At 39.2% G+C, this 15,598-nt stretch overlaps 1 protein-coding gene across 1 annotated transcript; it reads left to right on the top strand.

Annotated features, from left to right (window-relative positions):
* The first annotated feature begins 3 nt into the window (after positions 1 to 3).
* On the top strand, positions 4 to 495 carry LOC145046551 (uncharacterized). The gene has a single exon (XM_078994838.1). It carries the CDS (start codon positions 4 to 6, stop codon positions 493 to 495), a length of 492 nt encoding a protein of 163 aa, XP_078850964.1.
* Positions 496 to 15,598: the final 15,103 nt, after the last annotated feature.

Below are 15,598 nucleotides of genomic sequence, written 5' to 3'. Positions count from 1 at the left end.
AACATGGTTTTGGATATGAAAATTCAAAAATTTGGGTATCAATTTAATGAAGTCGGCATGAAATTGATTCACAACATTGCGGGTTTGAGTCCCTGTGACTCATTTTATAGTTTTGATAAAGCAAAGCTGTTGAAGCTAAGCGATATATATAAAAATGATTTTGGCGATTCAGAAAGGATGCATCTTAATAGACAACTTGATATCTGTTATCACTTTTTGTTCCATGATGAGAAATTTTTCAAATTGAATAGAATTGCAGATGTCTCTCGTTTGTTGATAGAAACTGGGAAGCACCTATTTTTTTCTTTGGTTTATGGATTATTAAAACTAACTTTGATATTACCCGTCGCAATTGCAACCGTTGAACAGTGTTCTTATGCAATGAACTTGTTGAAGACCGATTTGCATAATAGAATAAGTGACGATTTTATGAATGGTGCTTTGATTTGTAGTGTAGAAAAGAAGTACTTAAGAATGTTAACACTGAAAATGTAATTACTCGTTTTCGGAAAATGAAAGAGCGAACATATAAACTTTAAAACATAACTTTATTATGGAAGTTGAACTTTATGTCTGATGAAATTGTGATTGTTTTTTTTTCATATTGTATATCATGCGATTTTTTTTGTGATACCCCATACTTTGACTCTCGCTCTAGAAAGGACAAAATGATCTTTTTATATGAACTAATAATGTCCAACATTATTTCATTAAACCAAATGGATGCGTTTTTGATCCAAAAATATGAATCTTACCAAACCACATGGACAAAAACTGTAATGTACTCTTGATTTTATATCATGTGTATTTCTCTTAGCAGTTAGGAGAGTACCTCGGAGCAAGTGATATCCAGTCTAGCTGGGTTGATGCATTAGGTTTTATACCCATAAGAAGTGTGAGATCATAAGTTCGATTCCCTTTAACCAACTCCTGTCCTGCTATATGTGTGAAATTTTTTTCTAAAAAACCGTATGGGATTGGGTTTGCCCTTTAAAAAAATTTGAACATGTGATTGTGTTGGTGCTGAAATATAGTAGGCTTCTGTTTAATTTATTTGCCATTTCTAAGAAAAAAAAAAGGAAAGGAGGATACCTAGGAAAAGGTTGTGTTTGGAATAGGATTACCTAAGTTGGAAAAGGTCGTATTTTGCCTAGAATAGAATTATATGTAGCCAGGCCTTCAAGGCTATACAACCTATAAATGTCGGCTTATCTTCAGTCAACGAAAGTGCCATATATCTAATATTTTCTTTGATGTGAACAATAGTAAATGCCCATAACTCCATATGCATCTTGTGGTGTATAATGTAACATTGATGATTTTCTAGGTGTACTTGCATTCATTTCGTTGATCATTGCAGTTTTGCAAAATTAAAACAAAGAAAGTTATCTGTGAAACGTTGATCATCAATTTGTGAAATTTGGCGATTTAAAATATATGCTTCGTATTAGATTCAGTATTTAAAATAAACGGTTTAATAAACAGCTATTTATGTATGTTAATATTATTGTGTGTGTATTATATATGCATGACATATTTTATAAGGAAATTTTAATCTAACTTTTTTTTCCTTTTCAAAATGACCATTTGGTCCGGAATGGGGCATTTCGGATCTGTTTCTTCTATAAATACTCTCTAACCCGTTTCAAACTAGATTTCGTCATTCATTTGTTTAGAATTATCCTATATCCCATTCCGAACACCACTAAAACTGAAAATATATTCTAATAACAGTGAAAAATATAGTTTTTATATTGAACTTTCAAATTTCTTTCTAATTATATGCATTTGTTTTAGATTATACGTTAAAACATGTTTAATTTATGTAATTATATAGTATAGTTATTACAGGGTGTTTTGTGAATTCTATTTGTGCTAAGGCAATTATAAGATTACATGTACTTATATATTTATACTACATAATAAATTGTTATAAAAAAAAAAATCCTAATTTTCGTTAGTTCACGACATGTCTGTAATCCGAAAATCATGTCTGGAATAGATAGAAGTCTTCGGAATACAAGGAACCAGTTCCCGAATTTTTGTCCGGAATTTATGGTAGGGATGAGCAAAACCGGAACCGAAAACCGAAAAACCGAAAAAAAACCGACATAACCAAAACCGAAAAACCGAAACCAAAGCAATAACCGACGGTTTATGTTTGAATTTTACAAAAACCAGAAAAAAACGGTTTGGTTCGGTTTTGACGTATAAAACCACCCATAAAAACCAAACCGACCAACATATATATTATTTATATTATGATTTAAACTTTTAGTTTTAGACTTTAGACTTTATCTCTTTAATACTTTATGTTTATTTTCAACAAATTGTTAATGATGTTAAACTTTGATATTTTGAACACTTTTATGCTTTTATAATATAGAATTCGTACTCTTTATTTTAGTATATTTAAATTAGATACAATACTATTTATCGCAACGTATTTTCACTAGGTTTGAACCCAAAAATAGAAAGAAAAAAAAACAGGAGCTCATAATCTCACGGTTTAAAACCGAAAACCCATAAACCCAACCTGGAAAACTGAAAAACCGACCCATGCAAAAACCGAACCTATATGGTTTTAAAAACCGAAAAACCAACTTTCTACGGTTTGGTTTGGTTTTAGCGAAAAACCGACCCAAACCGACCCATGCTCATCCCTAATTTATGGTCCAGACTAGCGTTCCGGATTTTTTGTCCGGAACATACATACAAAAATCCCTAATTAATTATTCTTTTGATTATAGCACGATAGAACATACGAAGTTGTTGTTACTAAAACCTACAACTTGAACTTGGGCGCGAAATCATAGCATGTTTACAAAACTAACCAGTTTGTAGGGTCATGTTTCGGCAATCATGTTTTGGTGATTATGTGTACATGTCCATGGGTATCGAATGTCACCTTTTACTAGGTCACTGTCTTATGTGCAAAGAATTTATTACTTTTGATCGGGTTAACCTACAAGAGCTTTTATTTCCGGTCGGCGACTATCGGGTTTGCTTTAACAGGAAAGCATTCTGCTTGGTCACTGACTTATGGTTCGCGGATTTTTTCCATCCTAGTTCTTGTTTTGCAGAATTCAGAGAACGTGTGTTTCCATTTGTGCCGCTTTCACGTTCGGTGAGTATGGCCGACCTTACGCACGTGTTCAATAACTTACTTTATCAATTAAGTAATGAAGACATGGTGAGAGTCTCCATTCTGTATATGCTAGAGCAAGGATTTTTAGGGAAATACCCTCAACATCCGATTACTAATGAACATATGACACTTATCTCTAATTTAGACAAGTTTAAGAGGTATAAAAGTTTCTACCCACATTATATCAAAATGATACATCTACTTATTAAGTGTAAGTTTTTGACATAGGTACCGATGGGACAGATTGATATGGGATTTCACTTACAAACAAATGTGATTGTGTTTGATAGGATTGAGGGCCATTTGAACCCCAATGTGCTAAGAGTCAGCAGTAGACACACATATACTCTACAAGGATTTGTCTATGCATTTAGGGTATTTACACTGTGTTTAATAAGAGTTTTTAAGGAACAAGTATTGTAGCTTTGTTAAGTTGGTAAATTGTTTGGCATCTTAATTTTGTATATTTGGATCATGGAGATGTTTCCCAATAGTAAATACAGTTGGTTCCCTATACCAGGTGTTATCCCTTGGACAGTTGCATACCTTAGGATGAGGCGTTTGCAGGCACCTGATTGTCAACATATTCTCGATGTTACTAATGTATGTAGTTTAGTCCACCTTATAATTTATAAGCTGTTATGACATAAATAAATTAAGATTTTTGTATTTTGTTTTTATGCAGCCCCCCCCCCCCCCCCCCCTCGAATTTTTATATGTAGCAAAAACGAGTTTATCCTTCTGAACAACATTTTGTAGAATATTATGTTATCGTACAAACATCACTACGGGTTTTTTAGATCATGAATATCATACTATTGGCTACCTTTTTTACTAGTATTAACTTTAGGTGTAATCTTAGACTTAACGTTACTTTTGGCCCTTGACTTGGTCCTACTTGAAGATTTACTTTTAGTTTACTCTGTGGCAAACAGAGCATCATAGATTCTTCTTGTATGATCAATCCTTTGGTAATGGCTGCATTTTTTTTAATCGAACCTTCACCTTGGGATGGAATACGGTTTTGGTTTTTAGGTCGCCCGACTTGTCATTTGTCCATCAATGGTGGCAATACAACCATGATTTCATCTAATTCTTCGTATTCAACAGGAATTGTTACAGGAAACACAACCTCTACATATGTTGATCGATATTAGCCCTATTGAAAAAAAACGAAACCCGAATTACCCATGCGATTTTTTCGGGTATTGGGTTAATTGAGTGTCATGTATAATTTTTTGGGTATTCGGATAATCCTATTTTTTTAGGTAGGCTGTATGGTACATTTGTAGGGTTTCGGGTATACCCGATTACCCAGTTTATCTTTAAAAATAAATGGCCCAATAGGTAAAAACCAATTATCCTTTTATAGTCTGCCTATCCCAATTTCATTCCGTTTACCTCATTTTTTTTCTCTACGTCCTGATGAAGATGATCACGAGATTCATGACGTTTTTACTTTCTTTCTAACCCTCATTCTCAATCATTGACGTAAAAAAAAACCTAATCATCACCGTTCATCAACTCCTCGTCACCAGTCATCAACTTGTCACCTACACTCATCGATTTTGACTTCAAACTTGAAAGTAAGTGACTTTCTGTGATTAGCTTCATTTTGAGAAAGTAGATGATATGTTGTATTTACACATATATTTAAGCATTAATTAATACATTTGAAGCTATATATTGGTTAATTCCAAAGATATTTGGTATTTATTGAGTTGAATTTCATTTTGCAGCCAAATATGACATTCTTGAAGGAAAAGAACCAAAAATGAGAAATATTGGAACCTGGAAGGACTGGAGCTAAATTTGAAAGCTTAAAAAAGCTTAAAAGGAAGAAAAACCATGAAAATACAAGTCCCACGACATAGCTTTAGAGACTCATGGTGTGGCGAGAGGAAAATTCTTGATGATATGCAAAATAACTGAGATCACGAAATAAGAATTATAATCTCGCGTCTTGACGAGGATTCTTCCAGAAGATAACTATGTGGAATGCAGTTCCTTGCCATACACGAATTTAACTGATCTCATGACATGAGACCTTAATTCTCACGACGTGAGATACGATTTTTGGAAACTATAAAATATTCCTTCATATAATCGATTTGAGGAGTTTTGGATATGATATTCTAGAGAGAAAAACGAATTCAGAAGCCATAGTAGAGCGAAGATGCCTACAAACAGATTGATGAAGTCTTAGACATTGCTAACTACTTCAATGTCCCAAATGTCAAATGAGATGCGGTTTTGCTATGAATGCTTCCAGTAACGTTGATATGCAAAAGCTTGGTTGAAGTCACTAGCGCCTGGAGCTATTCAAACCTGGGACTGAATTAAAGAGCCATTTATTAAACAATTTAGTTCTCCTTTAAAAATCTCAAAGCTAAAGAAGAAGATAGCCAACTTCCAATAAGAAATCACAAAGTCATGACTTGTGTAACATCCATAAAATTCACACCAAATTAAAACTTTTTCAACCAAGTTAAACCATTAAGTTATTAAAATTTGTTTTCAAAATAGTTTCCTATCAGAGTTCCCCGAAACCATAGTCATAATTCGAGGAAGTGTACGGTCACGCCTTCGCCTTCCCGCAGTCATCCGCTGCACCTAAAACAATAATTGATAAATGTAAGCTCGAAGGCTTAGTGAGTTACCCCCAAAATACCAACCTCCTATCACCATAATAATAACATAACAAATAAACCAATACAAAAATAGCCATGCATCTTGAGTCTACAGTGTGATTGGTCCGCCCGCACCGGGCCTTCGGTCCACCTGGTCCACTCTTTGAGTCTACAGTATGACTGGACTGCCCGCACCGGGGCTTCAGTCTATCTGGCCCACTCTATGAGCCTTGGCACGTCTGGACCACCCTCTCGGGGTCTTCAGCCTATCTGGACCACTCGTCGGGCCTTTGGCCTGACTATGTGCCCTCTCGGGTTTGCAGTGTATCCGGTCCGCCCTCCATATGTTGGCCTACAGTACAAAGTAAGACCCGCCTCAACCCATCCCCCAATCAAACAACCATGTGCACACATAACATGTAATCACATAATAGTCTATAGACAAACAAACCGATCTAACAGATCACATAGCATAACAACATCCTATAACCAGGATACCGACCTAACTGGTCACTAACATAGCACCATCCTATATACCAGGATACCGACCTAAACCATGTCACTAAAACATAGCATCATCATATATACCAAGATACCGACCTAAACTAGGTCACTAAACATAATACCATACTAATTACCAGGATGCAGATCTAACAGATCAATATGCATATCAAACAAAAACCAATATACAATCTGAGAAAAGGGTCGGCCTTGGTGCCTTAGACCTTGTTTATATAATGAGGATAACTCACCTCGAAATGTCGATCTAAACTGAAGAATCAAATTCCCGAATCATCATCTCTCCAAAAATCTCAAACTATCCAAAATAACAAATGAGAAGTCAATGAATGGAAACATTAATCTTGAACAAGAATCCCTCTTATAATAATAGTCCAATTTGCCTTTCCTCTAATTTGGGCCAAGGCCCAATACCAAATACATGATCCACAAGTTCTCATATACAAGGCACATCGTTGGCTCAATTTTCAAATTAGTCCCAACTGCCTAATTGGCCTAATCCCAAGATCCATTACTAATACATGGCCCAAAACACCATATCCATACAGACCAGCAAAGGCCCAAGTCCAACTAGTCCTTAAACAGCCCAACACTAGAAGCCCAAATGTCATAAGCCCAACAGATGAAGTACACGGGGCGTACTCCTTTGGTACGTGGGGCGTACTCCTATTCATGTTGACTTGAAAGCGGGACCCTTGACTCGGTATGTTGTACATACTGCTTCCTATGCGGGGCATACGCGAGTTTCACGAAAATCTTCATTAGTGCTTAATGGCTTAAGCACTTAAGCCCAAACTTCAGATCCATCGACCAAATATGCCTAGGACTCATAAAGTCTCTAACTTTATCACTATGGATGTCCATAATGTTCTTAATCCAAGGTCTTAATCCATTATGACCATTATACTACTTGCATGGGACCTCTTAGTTAGGACCTCATTTTATCACTCAACACCCCATCAAGAGTCTAGAAGGACAGATCATCTTGACTAAACTACAACATACATTATCTTTGAACTTTTGGGACAAGGAATGGTTCCAAAATGCTAGAATGGCTAGATCTATGATATACAAGCATAAAGTTTGAAGCTTTTTACCTTTTGGAGCTTCTAGGACACAAACCAACTTCAGTTCTACAAGCCAATCTTCTTTTCCAACTTCTTGGTGCAATGCCTTCACCTCCAAGAGCTCAAAATACCCACTTACTCACACTCTCACACAAGAACTAGGGTTTGGGACGTTTCTAGAGGATGGAGGCTAAGAGTGATGAGAGAAAATGACCCATAATGATGTTTATATAGCTCCAAAACCGGGTTATTAGGGTTTCCTTCTAATATGAGTAAGCCCAGCGTACACAAGTGTATGCCCAGCGTACTAGGGCAGGCCCTAGTACGCTCAGTGTACCTTATGTATGCGCAACGTACTCCTTTTGGTCCCAAAATTACAAATTAGCCCTTGAATTCTTCAAGGCTTTACTCTTCCAACCCCCGGGACTACAAATGACAACTTTTTGGGATGTTTCAACTCCCCCACTTAAATTTGATTTCGTCCTCGAAATCATTCCTTACTGTCCCCGGTAACCCGACATCCTGAAGAGCACCTCCACAACCATAGCCTCTGACGACTTTCGAAGGAGACTAAACTCAAAGGGAATCTTTCCATTCCAAAGAAGACAATTCTACAATCCCATGAGGTACACAATTCTTTACCACCTAAAACCTGCGATCTGGGAACCTGGATTCAGTCTGACCACGACCGAACACTTGTACTATCCATCGCTAGCTCTCTTTCCTTAACTGCTAACAGACTATTCCGCCCTGAGAACCTGAGGTTTCTACCCATAGATAGATCCATGGATCATATTCTGTTAAACCTTTGTGCCTACGACTTACCATTTGCTCGTGCTAGGTATCTTGGACTACTGCAAAGAGCAGGTCCACCTTAGCCGATCAAACACAACTTGCCATCTAATAGACCATCAAGATAAGATGGTTACATTATACTGATGATAATCCACCATTCCACTACTCATCGCCCACCACTTCCATAGAATACAATCCCGCAAACGGTTACCCCACAACATACCTACCTGTACCGGTCAACCAGTACGACACTCATATCTAGTCCATATCACCCCCTTTGGGTGGGAATACCAGTACGACACTCATATCTAGTCCATATCACCCCCTTCGGGTGGGAATACCAATATTCCAAGTAAATTCAACCATCAAGTTGAAAATCTAAGGGTTTGTGGGCCTACCGCCTCAATCATACTGCTCCCATTGAGCCTCCGTTCCTACGACATCCAGTTGGCCCGCATCGGGTATCTTGGCCTACTGCATAGTGCAGGACCGCCTCAACCCTATTCAAACACCATAGATGATCATGAGAAATATCTAACCTGGTTCCTAGAACCTAAAAGACAAGAAATTCTAATACCAAGCCTTCCTAATGCTGACGAATATACATTCAGATCTACTCCCAGTCCCTAATTAGAGTATTACCCAATCCAAGAAGATTAATCCTCCGTGACACTCCGAACTGATGAGATCACCGAGATCCTCTACACTCCATCCGATCTCTAATAACAACTTCCGATCAAACCAAAATACACCGGAGTCTTCATCCCACTCCAGCAGCATGTTCAATACTTGGGGACAGACCTACTGAATGCTATAGCATAGCAGCATACTCAATACCCGCACATAGATCTACAACACATACAGAGTCTGAAGCATGATTGGACCACCTCATCAGGCCTTCAGCCTATCTGGAAGACTCTCAGAACCTTCAGCATGTCTGGGCCGCCTCTCTGGGCCTTCAGCCTGTCTGGACCGTTCTCTGAGCCTTCGGCCTGACTGGTAAGCCCCACCGGCCTTCAGTCTATCCAGATCACTCTAAACTGTTTAGCATCACCCTAGTCCACCCCTCCTGGTACTCTCTCTCTCCCATACAACCTGTTTTAACCCACTTGGGGCTTCGAACTCCTGAGCCATTCTACGAACCATAACCTCGGCCTCATGTCGATCGTCTACCCATTCAAAAAGCCGTCGCCCGATCCCTGACCTGCGCACCTACCACATGTGCTAGGTAACCCACATTCTTGCTAAAAGTATTGTCTAACACTGTCAGTTAATAGAACCCTCAATGACCGTTGCTTCATCTGAAAAATTCCAATTATTCCCCACTTGCGACACTAGCTACTACCTTCTAACGGCGAAACCAACATAGCTTAACCGTCCCTACTGGGTATTATCATCCTTATCTATGGATCGATTAATCCTGGAGTGTACAACCTCCTCAGAACAACCCTTCCGACATGATGCCACTGAATCTTCAAAAGAAACCTAAATCTCAGTCGAACACTTCTGCATCTCCGATTCACAACTACTAGCCCTGGAACAGAGATCCTATATCCTAACTTCTGATCACCAACACTCCTGGATACTAACCGTCTACAACCTCTCGATACTAAATTCCTTAAACTCTCATATATCGCTATGACATATGCAGAAAAGGGATGGAATAAAAATTCACAATATAATCATAAACAACAAGATAAAAGATAGAAGCATACCAGCAGCTGCATCTGGCGCTGTCCTGACCTCCTCTGCTATAAGTTGGAAGGCGTGTCCCTGAGCCCTCGGGGGCTCTGCTCTACCCGGACCCCCGTCAGTAATCCTCAATGTAGCCGCCGCTGGAGCCTACACCGACCTAGCAACCAACTGTGGACAGTTGGTCTTCACGTGACCAATCTGATGGCAGTGATAACAAATCCTCATGTCATGAACAGGGCCAACTGGCGACAATCCCTCGCATAATGCCTTCCTTTCCGTACTTGTGGCATGCACCACCGGACCTACAAACTCCGGTATGACCCTTCTGGCACTTCGCACAAGTGCGGCTACTCTGTTCTCCATTACTAGAATCAGTGGTCTTGGACCGCATCGGCGTCGGCTGAGACTACAACGAGGCCTGCCTCTGCTCTCTCAATTGTAACTCAATCTCCAGCTCACGCCGCCTAGCGCCCTCCTGTAAATCCAACAATGTATGACATCATTGGGTGGCAACAAACTATCTAATGTTAGTCTTGAGCATGCTCAGATAACGCGTCATCTGAGCCTGCTCAGAAGCAAACTCCGGGAAAAACAACGCCCTCTCTGTGAACATATAGGTGATCTCTATCACCGACTCCGTACCCTGTCTCAACTCCAAGAACATCTCCCTGAACCGATCCCAAGAATCAGCTTTTTGCTCATCTAAATAAGACCCCGTCATCAACCTCCACCAATCCTTCGCCCCGGACCTCAACATGTTCACGGAACACCTGACCTTCTGGTCAGTCGGGCAGGAACATGTGAAAAAGCATCCTTTGATGCCCGATAGCCACCTCATGGCTATGATAGGGTCTTGAATCCCATCGAAAGTTGGGGGCTTCGTGTTATCGAAGCACCGATACTGAAAAGCCCGACTAGCTCCTACCCCTGCCGCTGATTCAGCTGCAGTAGCTGCCGTCGTAGCCACCTCCATAAGGGTTGCATAGCGCTCGTCAAAGTAATCAACCATGATGGTCTAGATAGACCTAAACATCTCTGGAAACTGAGCCCAGAACATGGCAGCAACCTCATCATGCAGGATCTCCCAAATCATTTCATCCATCTCATCTGGCCGATAGTCTCGGGGGATGTCAGCGCCTCCTGTCCGCCCTCTCCTGATCCTAACCCGGATCTAGTCATGAATCGTCGTGTAACCACCATGCTGAAAAACATGCCGAAAAATATCAGATACTCCTCATAATAATCCGGGAACCAAATCCCAACTAAAAACCCTAGGGGTTGTGATTTCTTTAATATGCGTATGGGTCCTCTGCTTTCAGTAGTATGGGCCCATATTACCTTCCACACCTACCCATACTTTTGTCTTAAGTTTCACCACAACACCTTAACAATGTACATAATCATGGCGAGCACTCAATCCTCACTCCTAGAGGAGTGCTAAACATCTCATAACTGGCCTACTAGCCTCACACAACCCACCCATCCATGAAACTTCCACTAACCCTACAGCACTAGTGTATGCTAGTCATACATAATGTTGGACCCTATAGACTTTCGAATACTCGATCCTACCCTAAGCCCTTCATCAAACAATAATAGGAAATAAGGCCAAACCAAACATTCTCAGGCTATAAGATCTTAGTTATGTACGACTATGATGCATACACTAAGCAACTACGATAATGATTTCAATCTCATATAAGGAAAATTCTAGGCTAGCAGGCATCATGGAATCAGGCTGGTGGGGTGTACCACAATATCAAATAAATGTACGGTATTTTGGGGTCTACTTACTGGCTCCGGCTGATCGTACACTTCGCATTCTCTTTTACTCATTTTGAAAACCACTTTAGAAATCATTTTGAAAATCTTTTCTTTATTTGAGACTAGATTCACACAAATGTTCCTCCAGTTCACTCAAACCAAAGCTCTGATACCAACTTGTAACATCCATAAAATTCACACCAAATTAAAACTTTTTGAACCAAGTAAAAACCATTAAGTTATTACATTTTTTTTCAAAATAGTTTCCTATCAGAGTTCCCAGAAATCATAGTCATAATTCAAGGAAGTGTACGATCACGCCTTCGCTTTCCCACGGTCATCCGCTGCACCTGAAACAATAATCGATAAATGTAAGCTCGAAGGCTTAGTGAGTTACCCCCAAAATACCAACCTCCTATCACCATAATCATAACATATCATATAAACCAATACAAAAATAGCCATGCATCTCGAGTCTACAGTGTGACTGGTCCGCCCGCACCGGGCCTTCAGTCCACCTGGTCCACTCTTTGAGTCTACAGTATGACTGGACTTCCCACACCGAGCCTTTAGTCTATATGGCCCACTCTACGAGCCTTGGCACGTCTGGACCACCCTCTCGGGGCCTTCAGCCTATCCGGACCACTCGTTGGGCCTTCGGCCACACTATGTGCCCTCCCGGGTTTGCAGTCTATCTGGTTCGCCCTAGGTATGTTGGCCTACAATACAAAGTAAGACCCGCCTCAACCCATCCCTCAATCAAACCACCATGTGCACACATAACAAGTAATCACATAACAATCTATAGACAAACAAACCGATCTAACAGATCACATAGCATAGCAACATCCTATAACCAAGATACCAACCTAACCGTTCACTAACATAGCATCATCCTATATACCAGGATACCTATCTAAACCAGGTCACTAAAACATAACATCATGCTATATACCAGGATACCGACCTAAACCAGGTCACTAAACATAATACCGTCCTAATTACCAGGACGTAGATCTAACATATCAATAAGCATATCAAACAAATACCACTATACAATCTGGGAAAAAGGTCGGCCTTGGTGCCTTGGACCCTGTTGATATAGTGAGGATAACTCATCTCGAAATATCGATTTGAACAGAAGAATCAAATTCCCGAATCGCCGTCTTCCCAAAAATCTCGAATTATCCAAAATAACGAATGAGAAGTCAATAAATGGAAACATTAATCTTGTCAAAGAATCCCTCTTATAATAGTAGTCTAATTTGCCTTTCCTCTAATTTGGGCCAAGGCCCAATACCAAATCAATGATCCATAAGTCCTCATATACAAGGCCCATTGTTGGCTCAATTTTCAAATTAGACCTAACTGCCTAATTGGCCTAATCCCAAGATCCATTACTAAGACTTGGCCTAAAACACCAATCCATACAGACTAGCAAAGGCCCAAGTCTAACTAGTCCTTAAACAGCCGAACACCCGTAGTACAAATATTATAAGCCCAACAGAAGGAGTACGCGGGGCATACTCCTTTGGTACGCGGGGCATACTCCTATTCATGTTGATTGGAAAGCGGGACCCTTGAATCGATACGCTGGGCATACTTCTTCCTACGTAGGGCGTATTCGAGTTTCACAAAAATCTTCATAAGTGCTTAATGGCTTAAGCACCTAAGCCCAAACTTCAGATCCATAGACCAAATATGCCCATGACTCATAAAGTCTCTAACTTTATCTTTTTGGACATCTAGAAAGTTCTTAATCCAAGGTGTTACATGATAGGTTTTATACAAACAATCCTATGTGTGCATGCAACCTTAGATTTGGATCTATGTTTTCACTTTTAGATACACAACATTATGAACACATTATGAACCCTAGTATGCTCCTAGGTATTTCAAAATCTAGATAGTAGAAGGGAATACATACCTCTTGTTGTTATATTGTAATAACAACTCAAATCTTCAATCTTCCTTTCTTTGAAAGCAAGTACTGCATATGTAGTACCTCTAATGGCTCACAAACACCAAGAGCAAATGGAGAGGCAAGAGAGAGAGGGAGGAGGCTAAAAAATTTGGCCTTAGGGTTCTTAGAGAAGCAAGTGGATGAATTATTGTAGCCTAGGGTCCTTTTTTATACTGTGAGCAGCTAGGGTTTCCTCCAAAACCCATGGAACCTTCTGGAATAAGGCCATGGACGAAATATGATGGGCTCCCATCATAATTTCATTCATCCTTTTGTCCCATTAGGTTTCCTCCAAAACCCTAATGGATAGCTTATACATTATAACCTCTTTCTCTATTATTTCTCCAGTCAAGTTGCTTTGTTGAAGGCACCCCAAAAGGACTATGCACAACTAGGCCAAGTACTTACCAAATATGGTTACGGGCTTAGACACTAATCCAACATTAAATCATTAAGACCTTTATACTACTTGCATGGGACCTCTTAGAGCATTGGGACCTCATTTTTATCACTCAACACCCTATCAAGAGTCTAGAAGGATAGATCATCTCGACCAAACTACAACATACATTAACTAAAGATTTAGGTGTGAAAATTGCAATAGGCTACACTTAACTAAAGATTACGATTCGAATGAATATGAAATAGAAAATTACAAGTGTGTTTTTCAAGTAGCGTGATCCTCAGTCAAAGAGAATGAAGCTTGAAGAAAAAGAAAGGGCCAATGCCTAGTTTTCACGACGTAAGCAACAAATGCCCACGACGTGGGTTCAATATGGAAAGAAAAATTCATCTTCTGTTAAACCTTACCAGCCTTTGTTACCTTTTCCTTCTCGATCAAGGGTACATCCATTAGATTAAGAGCATTAGAGATTCATCAAGCAAGTCGAGAATCTTCCACTTAATACCCCATTTATTGAATCATTAGTAAAAATGTCCGAATACGTGAAATTTCTTGATGATCTTCTTGACATTCACCAACAATTAGAGAAGACTTTCATGGTGGTTCTTAATGAACAATGTTCAACAGTTATCATGGAATGCATTTCAACTAAGATGGGAGATATGGGAGGCATTACATTATCATGTGAATTTGGAAATTCCATAAAACATTTGTCTTAGCCGATTCTAGAGCTAGAATTAATTTGACGCCCTATTCCTTTTTATCAAAATGTCAACCTTCCAGAATTTAAGACTACAAGAATGGCGATCCACATGGCAAATTGTTTGGTAACTTCTCCTCGAAGAATAGTTGAAGATTTATTGGTCAAAATTGGAAAGTTTGTTTTTCTAATTGATTTTTGTAGTAATACTTTCCAATTGATTTTTTAGTAATAGACATGAAAGAGGATGAAGATATGCTCATTATTTTAGGAATATCACTACTTAACACTGCTAGAGCCTTGGTGGATGTTCGTGAATCAAAACTTACTTTGCGAGTGGCAAAAGAAGAAATGAAATTCGAAGTTGAGGCAGGATTCGAGCAGTCTAAGAGTCAAAATTGATTGTTCTTTATAGATGAAGATGATGAACTTGAAGAATTAGAGAAATTAATGGAAGAAGAGGTCCAAACAAGAGAAAAGCCTAAAGAAGAAGTCAAGCACACCAAGAAAAGAGCCTCGATCCCAATGATCTTTGAAGTCTTTTCCTTTACTACACTAAAAGATTAAGATGAAAAGGTTTGTGAAAGCGAAGAGATATGTTCAAATGATGAAGCAGATGCTCAAGAGGGAAATGAGGTAAATCTTTATGAAATGAAGTTAGGAAAGAAGGAGTAGAAGGAGAAAAAGAAAAAGAAGGAGATTCTTCTCCTAACTAACACGAAAAAGAGTGGGAAGGAGTCCGAATCACGACTCTTAAAAAAGAAATACTTTTTGGGAGGCAACCCGAGCTAGGTTTGCATTTTCTTTTTAGTTAATTTTTCATTTCTTTTATTTGCTTGAAGATAGTCATCTTAATCATCTTCTCTTCCAAAATAAAGTTTGGGATTAACTTCATGAGTGGTAAATATTTTAAA

Source organism: Lactuca saligna, chromosome 5 (assembly GCF_052625555.1).
Source record: "Lactuca saligna cultivar CGN05327 chromosome 5, ASM5262555v1, whole genome shotgun sequence".
In the NCBI taxonomy this organism is placed as follows: Eukaryota; Viridiplantae; Streptophyta; class Magnoliopsida; order Asterales; family Asteraceae; genus Lactuca; species Lactuca saligna.
This window is presented reverse-complemented; position numbering and strand designations above follow the sequence as displayed.

Coding starts and splice junctions, on each gene's coding strand:
- LOC145046551 (XM_078994838.1), top strand. CDS start 4: ATGGTTTTGGATATGAAAATTCAAAAATTTGGGTATCAATTTAATGAA.